The sequence below is a fragment of the Heteronotia binoei genome, chromosome 2 (assembly GCF_032191835.1).
Source record: "Heteronotia binoei isolate CCM8104 ecotype False Entrance Well chromosome 2, APGP_CSIRO_Hbin_v1, whole genome shotgun sequence".
In the NCBI taxonomy this organism is placed as follows: Eukaryota; Metazoa; Chordata; class Lepidosauria; order Squamata; family Gekkonidae; genus Heteronotia; species Heteronotia binoei.
Genome location: NC_083224.1, coordinates 32,388,748 through 32,412,557, shown reverse-complemented (window position 1 = coordinate 32,412,557; position 23,810 = coordinate 32,388,748). Strand labels below are relative to the sequence as shown.

The 23,810-nt window shown below is 44.9% G+C and overlaps 1 protein-coding gene across 2 annotated transcripts; it reads left to right on the top strand.

Annotated features, from left to right (window-relative positions):
- The first annotated feature begins 16,068 nt into the window (after positions 1-16,068).
- On the top strand, positions 16,069-22,237 carry MC3R (melanocortin 3 receptor). 2 transcript variants are annotated; one of them, XM_060230766.1, is made up of 3 exons: positions 16,071-16,194; positions 18,264-18,291; positions 19,786-22,237. In XM_060230766.1, the coding sequence occupies exon 3, from the start codon at positions 20,150-20,152 to the stop codon at positions 21,134-21,136; it is 987 nt and encodes a 328-aa protein (XP_060086749.1). In that variant the 5' UTR covers positions 16,071-16,194; positions 18,264-18,291; positions 19,786-20,149; the 3' UTR covers positions 21,137-22,237. The 2 variants fall into 2 exon arrangements, with proteins under 2 accessions (XP_060086748.1, XP_060086749.1); XM_060230765.1 differs by lacking the exon at positions 18,264-18,291 and having other exon boundaries at positions 16,069-16,194.
- Positions 22,238-23,810: the final 1,573 nt, after the last annotated feature.

The following is a 23,810-nucleotide window of genomic DNA, read 5'->3' as shown; positions in this document are numbered from 1 at the left end:
ATAATGTCGCTGAGTCACATGGGGGTGCTCAATTCGGTGCCCCAGAAGGCCAGCACCCTAGGCAATCACCTAGTTTGCCTAGTGGCAGGGCCGGCCCTGTGTGTGCCTCTAAGCTGCAATATCCTTACATATCATATTTTTGTTCTATCTGGTATTCTGTTGGTGATCCCTTCTTCCTAACCGATTTTTAATTGATTTTTAAAAAAAAAAAAAACTTTGCATATTTTTTAGCTCTGTTTAAATTGCTTTAACTATGTGTTTCGGGCTTTTCGGTTGGCTTTAACAGTTTTAAAATGTGATTTCATTATGTATGTTTTAATTAGTTCGTCGCCTTGGTGGCCTTGGTGAGGGCACAAGGTGGCATATAAATTTTGTGATATAAATACAGTATCTGGTGATCCTCAACATTTTCCAAATGAATCATAATTTCATGTTTTCATTTTGCTACCAGTGAGATGTTTCAGCAGGGTTCACAGCTTCAGATTAAAAGATAAGGGTGGGGTGGGGGGAATCTCATCTATGTACACAGACAGCTTTTAATTCCATTTGTTTTAAACAAGAAATATATTCTGCACTATAGCTGGAAGTTGATTGAACTGGGATGGGGGAATCTTTTGTCTATTACATGCGCCCCCTCAAAGAACGAAAGGGAAAAACAATGATTTCAATTTTAAAACAAACTTTCCGGCAGTGTTTGAGAATGAATCCAGCTAGCCAACAGAGACATCTAGTGGTCATCATGACATTCGATATATAGTTTAATAATAAAAACAGCATCAGTCACCAGCTGCCAAGAGTAACATGGATCCTGTACCTTTAACCGGGCCTCAGATTCAGCAGAAGCTCACAGGAGCAGAGCTCCTGAACCTTTCTGAGGGTTCCCCCTCTTCCTCCTCACCTATCTTGTCCATTGAATAGTAGGTTCAGCTACATAACAATCCTGGGATTAGGAGCGGCCAGCCAACCAGCCACTGGGAGCTTTGCTACACCCCCAGCAGCCCTCATTAACCCCTGGAGAAGCCTCACCACCCTTTCTCCACTTCTTATGTGATTTTGGGCACCGGGTGGCTTGCTGGCCTTTTGACTGGGGTGGGGGCAGCCCAGAAGAGTCCCAGGCAAGCAGGCCTTGCTCACCTGGGGCTCTCCTTTCCTGCATCGGGTTGCTTTTGGCTAGTGGAGGGACGGCTTATGCTAATGAGTTATGCTAATGAGCTCCACCACCTATTTTTCTACAAAATGGCCCCTGCCTTTAAGGCTGAAGATTCAAGTCCCATTGAAATCAATGGGGATTTCTTTTCAGTAGTCATGTTTAGGGTTACACTTGCACAAAAGAAGATGTTTGGGCAGTGGCATCTTTTCTTTAGGGTGACCAGCTGACTGGAGGAATAAAGGTCCTGTCCCTTTAATAGCAGAGTTAACAGGATGTTGTGCCAGGTGATGTAGTTTATCTCCATGCCTTGAAAGTTTCCACTGCCCACTTCCACACAGCAAGCTTGTCTTAAGGGGCAGGTCAAGAGGAGTAGCCATGTCAGTCTGCCTGTAGCAGTAGAAAAGAGCAAGAGAACTGCAGTGGCCATGAGTGGTCCCTTTCACATTCCCCTATGGACCACGCAAATGGCTGCATCCCTACTTCCTGTTTTGGAAGTGGTCCAAAACATCATATGGACATATGAAGCTGCCTTATACTGAAGCAGACCCTTGGTCCATCAAAGTCAGTATTGTCTTCTCAGACTGGCAGCGGCTCTCCAGGGTCTCAAGCTGAGGATTTTCATGCCTACTTGCCTGGACCCTTTTTGGAGATGCCAGGGATTGAACCTGGGACCTTCTGCTTCCCAAGCAGATGCTCTACCACTGAGCCACCGTCCCTCCCCATTTGGGGAGGGACATCCCCAGCCACACCCAGCATGCTCCCAAAGGCCCGGGCCAGCAAGATAAGGGGACCTGGCAACCCTATCTAAAACTTGTTCTCTATGGCGCCATCTTGAGAGTACTTGATTTACCCATATGAAGCTGCTCTCCTTTTATTGCAATAAAGGCTACTTTTTTCTTCACTGATCATGTCTGTGTGTGTGTTGGCCAACCACAGATAGAGAAATCACCCTTTGCATGCAACAGTTCCTAACATGTGAAGGCAGGCTAAGGGCCTCATTACATGATGGGGCAACCCACTTTAAAATGAGTTGTGGAGCCCAGTTTGGTCCTGGATCGTGGTACAGTGGAAGGCGGGCATCAGCCTTCTCTGATGCAACATTATGTGAGCAGAACTGGATATCAGTGAGACCTCTTAGTCCTGCTACCTGTGTCCATATGTCCTGGGATCATGAGACTCAGGACACCTGGGTCTCAGCAGTGGAACAAACCCTCACTACTCCGATAGCCTTTTTTTGCTTGTGAAAACAGTATGGCAAGGAAGGCTGAAGCCCCTTCTTCTGCCAAGCTGGTATCTGGACTTTGGTATGACCCGTTTCTTTCAACCAAGTATAATCTAATTTACAAGGGGAAGAAGGCTTGGCTCAGTGGTACAGAAATTCCCAGGTTTAATCTCTGGTTCAAAGGATCAGGCAGGAGGTAGTGTGAAGGAGAGGTGCAGAGCTGCTGCCAGTCAGAGTATTCAGTACTCACCCTGATAGACCAAAGGCCTGATATATACACACACACACACACACACACACACACACTGTGGCTAATAGCCACTGATGGACCTCTGCTCCATATTTTTATCTAACCCCCTCTTGAAGGTAGCCATGCTTGTGGCTGCCACCACCTCCTGTGGCAGTGAATTCCACATGTTAATCACCCTTTGGGTGAAGAAGTACTTCCTTTTATCCGTTTTAACCTGTCTGCTCAGCAATTTCATCGAATGCCCATGAGTTCTTGTATTGTGAGAAAGGGAGAAAAGTACTTCTTTCTCTACATTCTCCATCCCATGCATTATCTTGTAAACCTCTATCATGTAACCCCTCAGTCGACGTTTCTCCAAGCTAAAGAGCCCTAAGCGTTTCAACCTTTCTTCATAGGGAAGGTGTTCCAGCCCTTTAATCATTCTAGTTGCCCTTTTCTGAACTTTCTCCAATGCTATAATATCCTTTTTGAGGTGCGGCGACCAGAACTGCACACAGTACTCCAAATGAGACCACACCATCGATTTATACAGGGGCATTATGATACTGGCTGATTTTCAATTCCCTTCCTGATAATTCCCAGCATGGCGTTGGCCTTTTTTATTGCAAACGCACACTGTCTTGACATTTTCAGTGAATTATCTACCACGACCCCAAGATCTCTCTCATGGTCAGTCTCTGCCAGTTCACACCCCATCAACCTGTATTTGTAGTTAGGATTCTTGGCCCCAATGTGCATTACTTTGCACTTGGCCACATTGAACCGCATCTGCCATGTTGACGCCCACTCACCCAGCCTCAACAGATCCCTTTGGAGTTCCTCACAATCCTCTCTGGTTATCACCACCCTGAACAATTTAGTGTCACCCGCAAATTTGGCCACTTCACTGCTCACTCCCAACTCTAAATCATTTATGAACAAGTTAAAGAGCATGGGACCCAGTACCAAGCCCTGCGGCACCCCACTGCTTACCGTCCTCCACTGCAAAGACTGCCCATTTATACTCACGCTCTGCTTCCTATTACTCAGCCAGTTTTTGATCCACAAGAGGACCTTTCCTTTTACTCCATGACTCTCAAGCTGTCTAAGGAGCCTTTGATGAGGATCTTTATCAAAAGCTTTCTGGAAGTCAAGGTAAACAACATCTATCGGGTCCCCTTTGTCCACATGTTTGTTCACCCCTCAAAGAAATGTAACAGGTTAGTGAGGCAAGATCTTCCCTTACAGAACCCATGCTGAGTCTTCCTCAATAACCCGTGTTCATCAACGTGCCTACTCATTCTGTCCTTCATAATGGTTTCTACCAACTTTCCTGGTATTGAAGTCAGACTGACTGGCCTGTAATTTCCCGGATCTCCTCTGGAACCCTTTTTAAAGATGGGGGTGACATTTGCTACCTTCCAGTCCTCAGGAACAGAGGCAGATTTCAATGAAAGATTACAGATTTTTGTTAGAAGATCCACAAGTTCAACTTTGAGTTCTTTCAGAACTCTCGGATGTATGCCATCCGGACCCGGTGACTTATTAGTTTTTAATTTGTCTATTAGTTGTAGGACCTCCTCTTTTGTCACCTCAATCTGACTCAGGTCTTTAAACACCCCTTTCCAATATTAGTGGTTCTGGGGCGGGCAAACACTTCTCATCTTCCACGGTGAAGACGGAGGCAAAAAATGCATTCAGCTTCTCAGCCATTTCCCCATCCTCCTTCAGTAATCCTTTTACCCCATGGTCATCCAAGGGCCCCACTGCTTCCCTGGCTGGTTTCCTACTTCTAATATATTTGAAGAAATTTTTATTGTTGGTCTTTATGTTTTTTGCAATATGCTCCTCATAGTCCCTTTTTGCCTGCCTGATCACAGTCTTGCATTTGATTTGCCACTGCCTGTGTTCCCTTTTATTAATCTCATTTGGACTGGTTTTCCACTGCTTAAAGGAGTCCTTCTTACCTTTTACAGCTTCCATTACTTTGTTTGTTAACCATGCTGGCCTCTTCTTATACCTGTTTGTGCCTTTCCTAACTTGTGGTATGTATTTTATCTGAGCTTCTAGGATTATAGTTTTAAATAGTCTCCAAGATTCCCCAAGGGTTTTGACCGTATTTACCTTTCCTTTCAGTTTCTTCCTCACATGCCTCCTCATCTCAGAGAATTTACCCCTTTTAAAGTTAAATGTGGTTGTGGCGGTCTTTTGGGGCAACTCCCTACTTATACAAACGGTGAAATCAATAGCATTATGGTCACTGTTCCCAAGCGGCGCAATCACTTTTACATCTCTCACCAAGTCTTGGGCATTACTTAGGACCAGATCCAGGATCGCCCCACCCCTGGTAGGTTCTGAGACCATCTGCTCCATAGCACAGTCATTGAGAGCATCAAGAAACTCAATCTCTTTCTCTCGACCAGAACACATATTGACCCAATCAATCTGCGGGTAGTTAAAATCACCTATTACGACACAGTTTTTACGTTTAGCCGCTATCTTTAATCCTTCCATCATATTATAATCGTCCTCTCTCTTTTGATTTGGTGGGCGATAACAAACTCCCATAGTTAAATTTCCTTTTGGGCCCTCTATTTCAACCCAAAGCATTTCTAAAAGGGAATCTAATTCTCTGACCTCAGTCTTACTGGACCGTATATCCTCTCTGACATACAGAGCCACCCCACCTCCAACCCTTCCCTCCCTATCCTTCCGATATAACTTATATCCAGGAATCACCATGTCCCACTGATTCTCCTCATTCCACCAAGTTTCTGAAATTCCCACAATGTCAATGTTTTCTCCCAACACTAAACATTCCAATTCACCAATTTTACTTCGGACACTTCTTGTTAAACTTCCCTCAATGAACACAAGAAAGGCAGCCAGTTACCATCACCCTAGGTAAGTAATATGCAAGTACCTAAAAAAAAAAATTCTGACACCTGAACTTGAAAAATGAATATGTGGTTTTTAAAAAAATGCAACTGGTGGTCAGTATAGTGGGGTGCTACTCTGTCTCTCACTGAGAGTCCAAGACAGCTACTAGATAACTGGCTTCGCAAGTGTCCCTCTAAACAACTATCAAACCAGAAGGTGGCACCAAACTCTGCTGTGCTATCATTTAAATTTATTGAAAAATAAAGTGGAGGAGGAGGAGAAGAAGAATGGATTTATACCTTGCCCTTCACTCAAGAGTCTCAGAGCAGGTTACAATCTCCTTCTCTTCCTCTCCCCATAACAGACACCTTGTGAGGTGGATGGGGCTGAAAGAGCTCTGAGATAACTTTGACTGACCCAAGGTCACCCAGCTGGCTGCATGTGGAGAAGTGAGGAATCAAACCTCGTTCTCCAGATTAGAGTAAGCTGCTCTTAATAATAATATTAAGAGTTGCTTTTATACTCTGTTTCCCTATCCCAAGGAGTCTCAAAGTGGCTTATAATCAGCAGCTTCCCTTCCTCTTCCACAACAGTCACCCCTTGATGTAGCTGGGACTGAGAGGGCTCTGAGAGAGCTCTGACTGACCCAAGGTCACCCAGCTGGCTGCACATGAAGGAGTAGGAAACCAAACTCAGTTCTCCAGATTAGAGTCCACTGCTCTTAACCACTACACCACAACTAGTTTGGGAGGTGATGAGAAAGACCTCTGCCTAACACCCTGGACAACTGCTGCCAGTCTGAGTAGACAATGCTACCCTTGATGGACCAACGGTCTGATTCAGTGAAAAGCTTCATGCATTCCTGAGTTCTGGTGTGATGGCCATCTCATGGATTGCATCAAGTTTCCAGACCAACTAACCTCCAGAGAACGACCATTGGGTTGGATCCAGAATAAATTTTCTAATAGCAGCATGGAACCTACCTGCCTCCCCCTCTCAATGGAACCCCCAGATCTCCACAACATGATGCTGCTGCAGGATAGAGAACCCTGAGGAATAACCTATGGGGTTTGTAGCAGGAATGGGGAATCGACAGAAATTGCAGTTTTCATCTAGATCCAATATATTAAATTTAAAAACTGACGATCGTTCAGCTGGAGACTACGTAGTATGTTACTTTTTGAAAGGAGGGGGGGGGAAGAATTGATGAATTATGTGCTCTCGGGGAAGCAAGGCAGCATGGTACAGCCCTGTCTCATCAGGTCTCAGAATCTAAGCAAGGTCACTGCTTGGGAGGCCACCAAGGAAGACTCTGCAGAGGAAGGCGGTGACAAAACCACCTCCGCTTCTCGCTTGCCTTGAAAGCCTCTTGCCATAAGCTGTGACTTGATGGCACTTTACACCCACGTGATCTATTTGTTTTCATATTTATTTTTTTTAGTGATTTAACACCTGAATTGTGCAAATTAATTGTTTTTAAATGACTGGAATCCAATAACCATTTTAAAATGGTAAAGGACACCAGACAAATGAGACATGCTATTCGTAACGAGCAGGCGAGTTATGCAGCGCAAACACCTCTCCCTTCCTCCCGTTCTGCGAAGCTATTTGTCAGAGTTTAAAAGTTGCTACGGATACTTACAATGCACATTTATAATCAATAGAGCTGGCTTCTGAATAAACACAGTTAGGATCGGAAGGCATACATCAGCTCAATGTAGAGCATTTGTCAGCCAGGAGGCTGGAGCGTTCCACTCAAATGCAAATAGCCAGTCCCCACTTCAGGAGGAAAATGCTATTGTTCTATCAACATCCATCAAAGGACGGCTATTTAGAGCCTCTCAGTACGCTTCTTCCAATTCCAAGGTTGGTGGAAAGGCCACTCCAATTGCCATTAGACCAAGCTAATCAACACAAGTGGCCTTGGAGTGATGGGCAAATGCAATCAGACAATTCTGAAGAAGACATTTTCAAGGGGCCACAAATGGCATCAGATGGCTCATCAATTGTGAGCACATCATTGAAATCACTTCCTTTCCATTCAGAACAGTTGTTGTATTCATTGACATTGTGGTCTTGGAGCTCAAACTGTATTCTCCAGATTCAACAAAGCTCACAAAATCTACACTGGCCTGTCATGCCGTCAAATGAACAGTCCATACCAGGGAAGTCAAACATGCAGCCCATGAGCCGGATCAGGCCCCCAGAGAGCTCCTATCAGGCCCACGAGCAATTCACTGTTGCCTGCTTCTTTCTCCCTCTCTTACTTCCTTCTGCATCACAACTTGCTTTGCCAGGCTTGCTTAATCAAGCTACAGAGCAAAGCCTCAATTTTCTCTATTGGCTGACCAGCACATGAAGCAACTTATGTACAAAAGCTCACGATGCCCAGCCATTTCATTTTTTCCCTCTGGGTCTTAGGCTCAAAGCATTTACCATGAGATTTTTGTAATGAATGTCAGTAAATCAAAAGTAGGTTTGCAGCTTACAGATTCCCACCTGAACAACTGAACAGCATATACAAGATTGCTACAGCACAGACATTGTCTCCAGATTGTGATGCAATAACTCAGAGCAAGAGGTGCCAGTTATCAGAGACTGTTAAATAAACAAAACATTGAAGAGTGCTAATGTTTTAATTATGTCTTATTTAAAGTTTTTTTAAAAAAAAAATCTTTAATTGTGTTTGTATCCTTTATAAAGTTTATATCGCTGCTACCTGAGAAGGTCTCATATAGGCGAGATCTGACCCTCATAAAAATGAGTTCAACACCCCTTGTCTATACTAACAAGACTATTATAATTGTGACTAACTCTGCCTTCAAGGGGAAGACTCTTTTTTAAAAAATATAAACTTTATTTTAACTTTTTAAGAGGATACAGAATAAAGAAAAGGAATAGGGTGAAAAGAATAAAAAGTAAAATTACAAAAAAATACAATATAGAGGGCAATTTTTGCAGGTATTAAGGACAATCCTTGGTTAAAATATGTGTGTGTGTAGAAAGTATATATGACATGGTAGCTTAAGAAACCACTATAACAATCTACTCAACTTATTCTACCACTCTCTTATAATATTGTCCCGCCCAGCCCGGGCGAGGACTACGCAAGGGGGACCCCCCGGCGCCTGCCAGCCACTCCCGGCCCCCGCCGCTGCCCCGAGAGCCTCCCACACCTTCCCAAGCCCCCGCGGCGGCCCCACCCCTCACCTGGGCTGACGGAGTGCCAACAGCCGCCCGAACGGCGCCTCTCAGCCACCGCGCCCGTCTCCGGGTCCGAGGAGCCTGGCCAGAGCGAGACGTCGGGGAGCAGGAGGGAGAAGCTGAGCCCAGCGCTGGGCAGAGAGGAGGAGAGCCACCTGACCCGTGGTGGCGAGAGACGCCACACCCCAGCACGCTGCAGAAGTCCGAGACGCCCGAGGCACGCCCAGGCAGCCCAGCCCCGGCGCGCCTCTCCCGGGCGTCTGGGGCTTTGAAGGGGGGAGGAGCCAGAGAGGGGCAGAACCCAGGAGGGGGGAGGACTGAGACGGGGGGATAAAGGGAGGGAAGGAGGAGGTCGGGGAGGAAGCTGGCTGGTGCTTATTGAGGCTGCCTCGCGAGAGAGAGGAACAGGAGCCGCAGCACAGCCAGGAGGGGAACGGGGGCCTGCGGTGAAGTAACCTGGCTCCCACCCTTGTTTCTGAGACCTCCGGGGAACGCCCCAGAGTGCCCGGGAGGGGCGACGGCGGCGCCGGGAGACCGGGAGAGGTACCCAGAGCGTGACAAATATGTTATCACTTTTATCCTATCTTATCAAGCTTTTCAATTATATGATAAAACATGAATAACATAGAAATTTTGACTGTATTTTTAACATAACAGTTTGCTGTAATAAAAGTTATGCAACAGATAATATCCTTCTCAAGCCCGGCTATGTGTGTCATAGGAGCTCTCTGGGGGCCTGATCCAGCTCATGGGCTGCATGTTTGACTTCCCTGGTATAGACTGTTCATTTGACAGCATGACAGGCCAGTGTAGATTTTGTGAGCTTTGTTGAATCTGGAGAATACAGTTCGAGCTCCATCAACTAGCTGGGATTATCCTCCAATGATACAGAAACAAGGCTATCTGGGAATGGCTTTGGCACTGTGGAGCAGTGTGTCCTGTCCTCCTCCATTGTCTTGGCATCTCTGGGCTGTCTCCACCTCCACCCTGTCACTGCTCCCTGGGGCCAGGGGCCCTTCTAGAGAAGCCTCACATCTTGCCTGGCCCACCCTGTTTGGCACTACATCCAGGTCCTCCAAAGTCATGTTTGCTTGAGGCCATCTGACCAATTAAAAGCAATAGGGGAATATATGCTTATTTGTAAAGGGAAAGCAGGCAGCATCAGCGCTTTGTCTAATGGCAGGTTGCACCATGAAGTTGTTCAGGGGTTGTCCAGATGCCAGGCATGTCATCCAATGCCCAATGCTTTGAGCCTAAGACCCAGAGGAAAATGTGAAATGTATGGGCATCATGAACTTTGGCACCTAAGCTGCTTCATGTTCTGGTCAGCCAATGGAGAAAATAAAGGCTTTGCTCTGTAGCTTGATTGAACAAGTCTGGCAAAAAGCAAGCTGTGATGCAAAAGGAAGCAAAAGAGGGAAGAACAACGGTGAGTTGCTCGCGGGCCTGATAGGAGCCCTCCTGGGGCCTGATCCATCCCCCAGGCTGCATGTTTGACACCCCTGCTTTAAAGTGCCTTGTAAGCTCTTGGAGGATTGACTTCATCAGGGGTGTGTGGCCTAATATGCAAAGGAGCTCCTGCTAGAATCCCACCCCTGAATCAGACCATTAGTCTATCAAAGCCGGATACTCTAGCCAGCAACAACTCCCCAGGGTCTCAAGCAGAGGCCTTTCCATCTCCTACTTCCTTATTCTAAACTGGAGATGCCAAGAATGGAACCTTGGACCTTCTGCAAGCACAGAAGATGTTCTATCACAGAGCCACAGCTCTTCCCCCAAACCACAAGGTCCCTTAGGGTTGCCAAGTCCAATTCAAGAAATATCTGGGGACTTTGAGGGGTAGAGCCAGGAGCAAGGGGGTGACAAGCATAACTGAACTCCAAAGGGAGTTCTGGCTATCACATTTGAAGGGACAGCACACCTTTTAAATACCTTCCCTCCATTGGAAATAATGAAGGATAGAGGTACCTTTTTATGGGCTCATAGAATTGGACACACTGGTCCAGTCTTTTTGAAACTTGGTGGGTGTTTTGAGGAGAGGCACCAGATGCTATGCTGAAAATTTGGTGCCTCTACCTTAAAAAACACCCCCCCCCCCGATACCCACAGATCAATTCTCTATTATATACGCTATGGGAATCGATCTCCATAAGGAATAACGGAGTGCCCAGCAGACATTTCCTTCCTCCCCACTTGCCTTCTGATGACCTTGAAGCAGGGGGAGGGCCTCCAAACTGGGGGATCCCCTACCCCCACCTGGGGATTGTGTAACCAAAAAAGAGAATCACAGCAAAGAAAAGGCAGGGGAATCCAAAGCATAAGCTCCTGTGAAATCCAGCCTTCAAGAAACCGATAAATCAAAATAATAGTCCAGTTAATATGATTTAATTAATCAGCTTCTTCAAGTTTCTCATAAAGAATTTCACACACTGGGCAAGAATGCTAACAACTTCCATCAATGAGTAACCCTGAGTAACACCTTCAGGGTTACTCAGTGATGGAAATTGTTGGCGTTCTTACCCAGTGTGTGAAATTCTTTATGAGAAGCTTGAAGAAGCTAATGCAAAACAGGGGCACTAGTACAAACCTGTTGCCTTATGGATTGCTGGCTGCACATATTTAAGAATATTGGACTCATTGAACATTAGTCATTCTCACCTGAACTTTCCCAAAGAAGTCTTGGCATTGATTTGCTGGAGAAGGAGGGACTGGTGTTCTGGTATACTTGTTCCTTGGATTGTATAAAAGACTGATTTATTTCATTTCTTTGGAACCTGAATACATCATATTCCCTGTGCCAAACTACAGCTGGAAACTACAGCTAGCGCAGAACGCGGCAGCCAGGCTGTTATTGGGGCTTCCCAGGTGGAAGCACATACAGCCGGGACTGTGGGAACTGCACCGGCTGTCAATAGTATACTGGACTCATTACAAGGTGCTGGTTATTACGTTTAAAGCCCTATATGGTCTAGGACCTGCCCACCTTAGGGACCGTCTCTCCCCACACGTTCCCCAGAGGGTACTTCGATCTAGATCTCAAAATCTGTTAGTAATCCCCGGGCCAAAGGAGGCCAAATTAAAGATCATTAGAGAGAGGGCCTTCTCTATCGCAGCCCCTTACTGGTGGAATCAACTGCCAAAGGAAGTGAGGGCCTTGCGGGACCTTGTCCAGTTCCACAAGGCCTGTAAGACCGTTCTCTTCTGGTTGGCTTTCAACTGACGCGGAGCCTGTATCGTAGGGAAACTGAAGAAATATCGTCGCCACTGAAAACATATAATATAAAGAGATTAGCACCAAATTATTTCTGATTGTTTTAACTATTGAATGTGTAATGTTTTATAATATGTATCGATTTTAAATTGTTGTTGTGGTTTTTATACTGTGAGCTGCCCTGAGCCTGCTTCGGCGGGGAGGGTGGGATACAAATCAAATCAAATAAATAAATATATTTGTATTAATTGGACTATTATTTTGATTTATTGGAGGCTGGATTTCACAGAAGCTTATGATTTGGATTCCCCTGCTCACCTGGGGATTGGCAACCCTAAGCTCCCTCCACTAAGCTGACATCTTTTATCGTGTCTCTGGCCCAGCTTGGACATTGCAGTTCTGTTTCTCTTTTTCTTTGCCCATTTGCTTTGAAAACCCAAGGTGGGTGACCTGAATCCCAGCCTGTCTCTGAGCTCTAGGAAACAGATACAGCCCACAGAAAGTCCTGAACACATTTTAGGTTGTTTTTTTTTTCTTCAGTTACATTTTAATTAATCACTCTGAATTGACCTGCACATTGGCAATGTTACACCAGGGTATGCACAGTCCTTCAAGACTACTCTCATGGCCATTACAGGAACCTATTTCCAACCTCCCTAAATTAGACGCTGCTAGTAGTCACTTCATGAACTTAAATTATTTCCCAGAACTATAGGCAATTACATTCCCAGGAGGCTACTTTTCCAAACCCTAAATTGGAAATATGCAGTTACTTTCAAATACCTCCCATTTATGTCACTTCTAAATTACCTAAATAGGTAGCTCAGGGAGGGGTGGGGAGAGTATCCAGAGCCTATAATATAAATTCAGCGGCTGGATTCTTTTATCTTTTCCTGTTTCATTCTTAAGTAAAAGTATGGAATTTTTAAAAAATGGTAAGAATCAGTCGAAAACCTTGCTATGAGAAGTGTCTGAGTGGCTTACAATCTCCTTCCCTTCCTTTCCCCATGACAGATGCCCTCAGGGCCATAGTCAGGATTTTACAAGTCAGGGGGCTTTTCAAAAAGTCAGGGGACAGACACCCTTTTCTATCCACTGTGGGGCTTGCCACTTCTCAGAAGCTTTCTGGGGTAGGAGGAAAAGCTGGAGGCTCTGAATGTGGCCAAATTGAGGCAGCCAACCCAAAAATTTTGGAGTGAAGAAGGGACTGCACCTTGCGTGCTAACAGGGGGGTTTCCTTCCACCTCCCTCTCTCCCACCCTGGCACTTTGCAGCCTGGAGTTCCATTCCCCCCCCCTCTCGCTCCCCAGCCCATTCCACATGGCTTCCTCTGCCTCCCTCCTCTCCACCTGTTGCTTTTGCTGCTGCACTGCACTGTGCCCTGAACAGCTCTCCTGGCTCTGCCTGCTACTTCGCTGGCTCAGCCATGGCAAAAAGAAAATGAAAAAAGAAGACTGCATGCTGGAGGCCCCCTGCGAGTCAGGGGGCAGTGCCCCCACAGACCCCCCTGTGGCTACTGGCCTGGATGCCCTATCAGGTACGTGGGGGTGAGAGAGCTCTGAGACAACTGCTCTTGAGAGAACAGCTCAGAGAGAACTTGTGACTCACCCAAGGTCACACCAGCAGATGCATGTGAAGGAGTAGGGAATCAAACCCAGTTCTCCAGATTAGAGTCTGTGGTCTTAACCACTACACCAAACTGGTGGAAGAACTGGTTTTTATACCCTGCTCTTCACTACCCAAATGAGTCTCAGAGCAGTTTACGATCTCCTTTTCCTTCCCCTCCCCGCAACAGACACCCTGTGAGGCAGGTGGGGCTGAGAGAGCTCTGAGACAACTGCTCTTGTGAGAACAGCCCTGAGAGAATTTGTGACTCACCCAAGGCCACACCAGCAGCTACATGTGAAGGAGTGGGGAATCAAACTCCGTTCTCCAGATTAGAGTCTGGTCCAGAAGGGATCCAGGGAATTGGCCTATCATTTGCTCTTGGTGAATCAGTAGAAACTGTTATTAAAGAAAGAATTATTGAATACACTGAGGAACATCAAAACCTTCTGAGAGGAAATGAGTGTGGCTTCTGCAAAAAGGACCTTGCAGCCTAGGGTTGCCAATCCCCAGGTGGGGGCAGGGGATCCCCTGGTTTGGAGACCCTCCCCCCGCTTCAGGGTCATCAGAAAGCGGGGGGAGGGGAGGGAAATGTCTGCTGGGAACTCTATTATTCCTTATGGAGATTTATTCCCATAGAAAATCATGGAGAATTGATCCGTGGGTATCTGGGGCTTGGGGGGGCTGTTTTTTGGGGTAGAGGCACCAAATTTTCCTTATAGTATCTAGTGCCTCTCCCCAAAATACCCCCCAAGTTTCAAAACAATTGGACCAGGGGGTCCAATTCTATGAGCCCCTAAAGAAGGTGCCGCTATTCATTATTTACTATGGAAAGAAGGAATTGAAAAGGTGTGCCATCCCTTTAAATTTGATGGCCAGAACTCCCTTTGGAGTTCAATTATGCTTGTCACAGCCTTGATCTTGGCTCCACCCCTAATGTCTCCTGGCTCCACCCCCAAAGTCCCCAGATATTTCTTGAATTGGACTTGGCAACCCTATTGCAGCCTCACAGACTTTTTGGAGTTCTTTGAGCAGGTTGATAACAGATATCTGGTTGATATTATATACTTGGACTTCCAGAAGGCTTTTTGACCAGGTACCTCACCAAAGGCTCCTGAGTCAGCTGAGCATAACAGCTGGGATAACAGCTGGGATAACAAGATCATTCTTGTGAGGAAGATAAAAGAAGATGGCAGATAATGAAATCAAAATTTGAACACCAAACTTCTGTTTTGTTTTCCTCTGGGAGGCTATTTGAAACCAATGGCACTGGAAGTGTTTTGCCCCAATGAATCATATGTATTATGGATAATCAAGGCCCCGGCCTTAGCCGTGGTTTTGCAAACATAACAGGAAGCAAGGAGCAAAGGCTCATTAAGGAGGGTGCATTCTTCTAAAAGAGCTGCTAAGGAAATTAACTGGAGGCATGAGTGACTTGGATGCATAATGATTAAAATGAGATTTAGGAACTTGAATGAGCATTACATTTTCCCATTAGTGTTTCCCTGTAAGATCAGAGGAAATACAAGTATAAAATGTTGAATCTCCGAGAAAGGTTTTATCTAGCTCTTATGGGAAAGACAACAAAGTACTCCATGGGTTCAAACTAGGGTTGCCAGGCTGCAGGTGGTGGCTGGAGATCTCCTGCTATTATAACTGATCTCCAGGTGACAGAGATCAGTTCACCTGGAGAAAATGACTGTTTTCAGATTCTATGGCATTATGCCCCAAACCCCATCCCCTCAAACTCTACAGGTATTTCTCAACCCAGAGCTGGCAGCCCTAATTCCATTTGACTCTAACAGTAGTGCTTTGTCCCAGTGCAAGAAAGTCTTTCCGTGACACAGGAAGCTCTTCCACCAGAACTTCCTGCATCAGGGGAAGCACAAAAGGGAAATGCCATCATTAATAGATAGAGTTCCCAGCTCTGGTTTGGGAAGTACCTGGAGATTTGGGAGAGGGGTGTAGCCTGAGGAAGGTGGCGTTTGGGGAGGGGAGGGACCTCAGCAGAGTACAATGCCATAGAGTCTACCCTCCAAAGCAGCCATTTTCTTAGGGTTGCCAATCCCCAGGTGGGGGCAGGGGATTCCCCAGTTTGGAGGCCCTCCCCCCGCTTCAAGGTCATCAGAAAGCAGGGGGAGGGGGGGAAGGGAAATTTCTGCTGGGAACTCCCATTATTCTGTATGGAGACTTTTTCCCATAGGAAATGATGGAGAATTGATCCATGGGTATCTGGGGCTCTGGGGGGGGGGGCAGCTCTTTGAGGTAGAGGCACCAGATTTTCAGCATAGCATCCAGTGCCTCTCCCCAAAGTACTCCCCAATTTTCAAAACGATTGGACCAGGGGGTCCAATTCTATGAGCCCCCAAAGAAGGTGCCCCTATCCTTCATTATTTCCTGTGGAAGGAAGGCATTTAAAAAGGTGTGCAGTTCCTTTAAACTTGATGGCCAGAACTCCCTTGGAGTTCAGTGATGCTTGTTACACCTTGGCTCCTGGCTCTGCCCCTGATGTCTCCTGGCTCCACCCCCAAGGTCCCCATATATTTCTTGAATTGGGCTTGGCAGCCCTACATTTTCTCCAGGGGAACTGGTCTCTGTAGCCTAGAGATCAATTGCAATACTGGGAGAAGCCCCACCAGTAAGCTGGCAACCACATTAGTAGAAAAGATCCAATCAATCCAACCCTACTCTTTGTAAGTGCAATGTGTGATGTCATCACATTTTTTACATTGCCTCAACCTTGCAGCCAACGATGTGAGGTTAGGTTTGCCAACTCCAGGTTGGGAAATACCTGAAGATCTTGGGGGTGGAATCTGAGGAGAGTGGGGCTTGGGAAGGGGAGAGACTTCAGTGGGGTAGAATGTCATAGACCCCACTTTCCAAAGCTGCCATTTTCTCCAGGTGAACTGATCGCTGTCGCCTGGATATCAGTTGTAATCCTAGGAGGTTTCCAGCTACCACCTGGAGGTTGGCAATTCTGTGAAGTGTAGGCAGGATGCCCTGTGCTTCAAGAAAGGGATATCACATATCTCACTAGACCTTATAGGAAGCAAGAGAAGCAGCGGCTGCTCTGCATTTGAACATTCTTCCTCATTATGAAATGTTTCCTTTATGTGACTGCATTCTGATGAAGAGAAATGAGAAAAACAGCGATTGTGTTGCTTGAACTGTCCTTGCTCAAGACAGTAATTGTGTTGCATAATTATATATAACAATATGTAGAATTTTTTTCACTTTTTAAAAAATAATAAGAAGAATTTCCAAGATTATTTGCATGTGGCAGAAAAACATTCCATCTGGTATCAGAAAAAGGGTTTGTGGCTTGGAACTCAAGAAAAAAACTTCGGCTGGCAGAAGATTTCCTGTCAGTGGAGTTGGACTTTTTCACCTCTCCCTCTCTTCCTGCTTCATTCTAAAATGTTCCCGAAAATGCTGGTCCTGGAGGACAGGAGACAACCCTTCCCTCCTCAGAAAAAAAGCTTGAGAGGGGAGTCTGAGGTCTGCTGCAGGAGAGGAAATCAATGATAATCACTCCACTCCTCTTTCATTAGCAGAAATGTTCTTCCGGATCCAGCCCCTCATCAGGAAGATAAGGAAAGAAAAACCATTTGAATGAGTGCTGAACCAACTGTTTCCAAATATTGTTTTACCATTATTTCCAATTTTGCTAATCACATTTTTAAAGACAAAGTTTCCCCTGAAAAATATTTTAGCCTTGCGGGCACTCCTCCTAGGTGGCAGGTATCAAATATGAAATCCCATGTTCCATCAGCAGTCAAATGCTGTATAACATTAGACATTTTACTTAGGGTTGCCAAGTCCAATTCAATAAATATCTGGGAACTTTGGGGATGGAGACAGGAGATATTGCAGTGGAGCCAGGAGAAAAGTATGACAAGCATAACTGAACTCCAAAGGGAGTTCTGGCCATCACATTTAAAGGAAGTGCACACCTTTTAAATGTCTTCCCTTCACTGGAAATAATGAAGAATAGGAGCACCTTCTTTGGGGGGGGGGTCATAGAATTGGACCCCCTGATCCAATGTTTTTGAAACTTGGAAGGTGTTCTGAGGAGAGGCATCAGATGGTATGCTGAAAATTTGGTACCTCAAAAGACAACCCCACCCCCTCCCCCAGGCCCCAGATACCTGTGGATCAATGTTCCATTATCCCCTATGGGAATTGGTCTCTATAAGGAATAATGGAGTGCCTAGCAAACATTCCTCTCCCCCCCCCCACTTTCTGATAACCCTGAAGTAGGGGGAAGGCCTTCAAACTGGGGGATCACTTGACTTCACCTGAGGATTGGCAACTTTAATTTTACTGCATGGTGCAGTGATTAAGAGCGGGGGACTCTAATCTGGAGAAAGGTCCCCTGTGCAAGCACCAGTTGTTTTCGACTCTAGGGTGATGCTGCTTTCATTTTTCATGGCAAACTTTTTATGGGGTGGCTTGCTATTGCCTTCCCCAGTCATCTCCTCTTTCCCCCCAGCAATCTGGGTACTCATTTTACCGACCTTGGAAGGATGGAAGGCTGAGTCAACCTGGAGCCGGCTACCTGAACCAGCTTCCGCTGGGATCGAACTCAGGTCGTGAGCAGAGGGCTCTGACTGCAGTACTGCAGCTTTACCACTCTGCGCCACAAGGCTCTTGAAGGTAGAGAAAAGCAGGGTGTTAAAAACAACTCTTCTATAATAATAATAATAATAATAATAATAATAATAATAAATTTATTTTTGTATCCCACCCTCCCCCATCAAAGGCAGGCTCAGGGCAGCTAACAAGGCATGGTAAGTACCATGATTACGATAAAATGCAATCATTACTATAAAACAGTTAAAATAGATTGTTACATTCATAGATTAAGCTAAAAAATTAAATACAACAGTAAACCATTATAATTTATCAATTAAGGTGCTACAATTCAGAGTATGTATAGGATGGCTAGCTGTCATATCCCGGGTTTCATCTTAAAAGCGAGCTGAAAGAGGGCGGTTTTGCAAGCCCTGCGAAACTGATTTAGGTTTTTTTCTTCTACACTATATTAGAGTTTGGGGGGAATTGGGGATTTATTGGGATTCAATGTATTTTAATTGTGTATTATAAACCACACTGTTTAAATAAATGCATACATAAATAAAATAATAATAAAATAATATTGTAACACATAAAATATCTATCACATGCTTGCTTCCTAGGATCTCACTGTGATAGGGTTGCCAGTTCCAGGTTGGGAAACTCCTGGAGATTTTGTAGGTGGAGCCTAGGGAGGGCAGGGCTTGGGGAGGAGAGGAACTTCAGCAGGGTATAATGCTGCAGAGTCTATTTTCCAGTGCAGCCATGCCCACCAGGTGAACTGATCCTTATAGTCTGGTGATCAGTTGTAATTCCAGGAAATCTCCTGACCCCACCTGGAAGTCGGCTACCATACACTCCAGCATGTATGAGTCTCATTTACTCGCAACAAACTTGTGAGGCAGCTGAGACATTTACTCGCAACAAACTTGTGAGGCTGAGAGAGAGCAATGTGACCCAGATCACCTAGCAAACTTTATGGCTGACTGGAGATTTGAATCCCTTGTCTCCAGATCTTGCCTGCTGTACGAACCACTATTCCGCTCTCAAATCTTTCGTTTTATTCTGTTTTAAACATTTCAATACATATAATCTGGGAAACCTGTCCATTCTTAGACTTCTTTTATGAAAAGAATTCTGAGCAAAGAAGATGTTATTAAGGTAGCTTGCTCATCATGTATGAATCCAGAAACATTAGTTTTTCCTATATTCTAGTATGTGTTTTTCTCTCATATGAGTTTTCTAAGTTGCAGCAGTTTGCATTAGAATCTAATGCAAACTGCTGCAACTAAGAAAACACATAACAACAAAACTTTTTAAAAAATGTGTACCGATTGCAATCACTGATCTGTAGAGGGCACCAAATCATTCTGAATCAGATCTTTAGAGTAAGAATGATTCTCTGTCTCGTAATTGCAGCTGTCAGTCAATGAGGTGCTTGCTCTCCAGTGGTCATCGTAAGGCAGAGATTAAGTAGGAGTTCCCCCCCCCCCTTTCATGAACGTATAAAATTCAGGGCTTTTTATTTATTTTTTTACTATTCTTGCCCTCCTCCTCATAGATGAAGCAGGAAGGGATGCTATGAAGTGCTTTTGAACACTCCATTTGAGCAGTAATCCCAGGGCAGAATCATAAATCATAGACATTTGCTTAATCAACAGATAGATCACCAAAGGGACTACAATCACCATTTTGTTCCTTCTTTTCAGGAATACCAGTAACATTTGCTACAGATTTCTTCCGATTTCACTGGAGAGAAATAAATTCTTCAGAACAGTGGATTCAGAATTCTACTTTGAATAAACCAGAGGACTCTTTTTCTCTGTCTTTCTTCATCTTGTTTAACTTTAAGGAATTTCATTTCTAACACATGGCAAGAAACAAAATCTCTTGAGCAATGGATTCAGAATTCTACTTTGAGAAAAGAGGACAACTCTCCACTCCACCCCAATCATCGTGTTTGTTCTCATTTAATTAAGAGCTCTGAGACATTTCTGATGGACTTCTCTCTTCAGTGACTCTCAGTGATGCTGTTTCCATAGCGGCTCGTAGACCGGAATAACTGCTCTGACAATGAACACTACTAGACATTGGGCTCTTACATTTCAGCCAATGTTATTGAACACCACCAGCACAGACATCAACGATTCAGCCCTTTACAGCAGCAGGAGCGACCACGGGTTCTGCGAGCAGGTCTCCATCAAGGCAGAGGTCTTCTTGACGCTGGGGATCATCAGCCTTCTGGAGAACATCCTTGTCATTCTTGCTGTGATCAAGAATGGAAACCTTCAATCTCCCATGTATTTCTTCCTTTGTAGCCTAGCAGCCGCAGACATCCTCGTGAGTATGTCCAATGCCTTGGAGACCATCATGATCGCCATCCTGAGCAACGGGTACTTAGACATCGATGACCGTTTCATCCAGCACATGGACAATGTCTTTGACTCAATGATCTGTATCTCTTTGGTTGCCTCCATATGCAACCTTCTGGTCATAGCTGTCGACAGGTACATTACCATTTTTTACGCACTCCGCTACCACAGCATCATGAGTGTGAGGAAAGCCCTGGCATTGATTGGAGTTATTTGGGTTGCTTGTATCATCTGTGGCATCATGTTCATTGTCTATTATGAGAGCAAAACTGTCATTGTCTGCCTTATCACCATGTTCTTCACCATGCTGTTCCTCATGGCCTCCCTGTATGTCCACATGTTCTTGTTTGCACGACTGCATGTCAAACGCATTGCCGCTCTCCCGGCCGATGGGGTCCCCCATCAGCGCACCTGTATGAAAGGGGCTGTCACAATAACCATTCTCCTTGGGGTCTTCATTGTCTGCTGGGCACCATTTTTCTTACACCTCATTCTCATCATCTCCTGCCCAACAAACCCTCATTGCATTTGCTACACCTCGCATTTTAACACGTACCTGGTCCTTATTATGTGCAACTCAGTCATTGATCCTCTTATTTATGCATTCCGCAGTCTGGAGATGCGGAAGACATTCAAGGAGATTGTTTGCTGCTGTTACGGCACGAGCTCAGGGCAATGCATGCTCTAAGGCATTCACTCGCTACCACTTGCAGAGACATTGAGTGCTTGATGCTGAAGCAAAAATAAAACCCCTCAAGACAGGCTCAAACCCGCATGCTGCCGACAGTGTGCAAAGAAAAAGTTAACGAGCTGGTGGGGCAGGGGGGAGGGCTGTGGGGTTTCTTTTCCCTTGCTGTGTTAGGGGAACAAATTTGTCCAAGAGTGCAATTTTCTTCTGCTCGCATAGTGCTAAGAGAAGCCAATTCACCTTGAGGGGCAGGGAGAGAAAATCCCCTCAGTTACACTATTGAGAGAAACGATGTCCATTTCAACATTAGGGCTTTTGTAAATCTAACAAAAAGAGAGGGTTTTTGCAGATTTTCCTTCTCAAATCACAGTGACAGAGGTGACTGAATGGCTTCACATGGAGGAATGCCTGGATGTTAATGCTTTATTTAAAGGTACTAGGCTAGTATTCTTTTTACCCCAAACTACCAAGTGCTGCTCTCTTCTTTTGCAAACTGGCATGGCATGCTTCCTCAAACCAGCATCAATTTGACGGACAGATGCTATTGTCCTCGTGTTAATGACAACTTTTCTGTTTCCAGAGAGAGGCAAAGCAGAAGTTAACAGAATTATCTTTTGAAAAGACCTCGAACCTTGTCCTCCTTCTTCTCAGGAGAACAAGGAAAGAATAGTTACAGAGGGCAGATTTTGCTACTAGCTGATGGACAGATGTGCCACAGGCAAATCTCAAATCAATAATGTGTCTTATAAAGGTACATCTTTATCTTGCAGAGTGATGTGAGTAGCAGCTATCAGAAAGGGGCTCACAAAGAGCTATTCTCCATTTTTGAAAGCAGGTGCAACCATGCAAGCATCAGTTTCAGCAGGAAAGCTCTCTTTCCCGATACACTGTGAAAGCATGCTATCAGTTAAATATAGTGATATTCTGTCTCAGAGTCATTTTCTCATAGCTTCTTCATCATGATACACGAAGAGTTGTCATTTGACATTGTATTAGGAAGATCAATACTGAACTGCAGAGATCTGTCCCTAGAAAGGATCGATGCATGGGTGAATTGCGATTGCAATAGTAGAAACTGTCAAAAATAAATAAACATAAAGGAGTGGGCAGTTTCTGTTTCCAGATTAGGAAAAAAAGGTCTGTGGAGCTATTCCACTTGTATTTTATGTCCCCCAGTTTATGTGCGTGCTTTCTGGGATGACGCGCTTGGTTACGTGTTAGACAAACCCTAAAACTTTCTCTTCTCTTGTGACTACAGACATTTCGTTGGTACTCCATTCATTTCCACCCTCTTTTCTTACCCTAGACCTGCCCACAAGAATGTCATATGAATCATGTGTTGCATTCTGTTTTATTTATGAAGAAAACATGTGACTCACTCTCCAAAAGAAAGTGTTCTCAAAGTGAATTCTGACAGGACAAGAAAGCAACAATAAAAACATTAGAGCTATTTGAGCTAGAAATAAAGCTGGGTATGAGCAGTAGTCCCTAATCTAACAGAGACATATATCATTGCTTATGTCATCCCCTTTTGACTCAAGGCAAAATGGGAGCTGGGGATGGGCCACAAAAGGAGCTGAGGGGCTTAGGTAGGGTTGCCAGCTCTGGGTTTGGAAATACCTGGAAATTTCAGGGGTAGAGCCTGGAGAGGCAACTCAGCAGGCTATAATGCTATAGCGTCTACCCTCCAAAGCAGCCAGTTTCTCCAAGGAAACTGAGCTTGGTCATCTGGAGATCAACTGGAATAGCAGGAGATCACCAGGTGCCACCTGGAGGCTGGCAACCCTGTTTTAATGGCTCTACTTCCTGGGCCCTTTTCTCCCCATCAAAAGGACACTAATGTTCTATTTGTCTAGTGAAAAAAGTGTGCGGTGATCATTATTATATTGCACAGAGATAGATACAGGTGGGTAGCCTTATTGGTCTGAAGCTGTAGAACAAAGTTTGAGTCCAGTGGCACCTTTAAGACCAACAAAGTTTTATTTTAGGTATGAGCTTTTATGTGCATGCATGTATCTGAGGAAGTGTGCATGCACACAAAAGCCCATATGTTGCATAAAACATTGTTGGTCTTAAAAGTGCCACTGGACTCAGACTTTGTTTTTATATGATGTGGGCTACACATGTTTTTTATTGCTTGTGACACTGCGTGAGCAAACATTTGACTGTACAAAAACAGAATACAAAAAAACCTGATAAACAAAGCCCTGTTGTATGGAGATAAACGGAAAATGCAGCTCTAGTGTCTTTTCCCCAGCTTTGCTTCAATGAGCTGAATTATGCTTATGTTTATACAAACAGCTACTTTGAGGACTGAGAACCCTTTCTTCGTTCTTGTTCCCTTCCATGCATTAGACAAAGCCAAAACGACATGTTAAACTTACACAACTCTCTTGAAACTAAAGTACATGCCTTCTTTCTTCCTTTACATTTAACTGGAGAATGCCATCCTTCATTTGAGAATAATATAAAATTTCTCAAATAATCCCTCAGAGACTCAAGTGGCCGTCTTGTTTATTTATTGTTCAGGTCTAAACTACATCTTGCATACAAGTGTCACTACCAGTCATTCGATTAATCTTTCCCCCCTACTGTTTTTAAAAAAAATAATCTTCTAAATATAATAACCTTCAAAACTAGAGCCTATGGGGGGAGGGAAGAGACAGGAGGTCTT

What these genes read in the sequence shown, in the direction of transcription:
- MC3R (XM_060230765.1), top strand. Translation starts at nt 20,150, where the DNA reads ATGAACACTACTAGACATTGGGCTCTTACATTTCAGCCAATGTTATTG.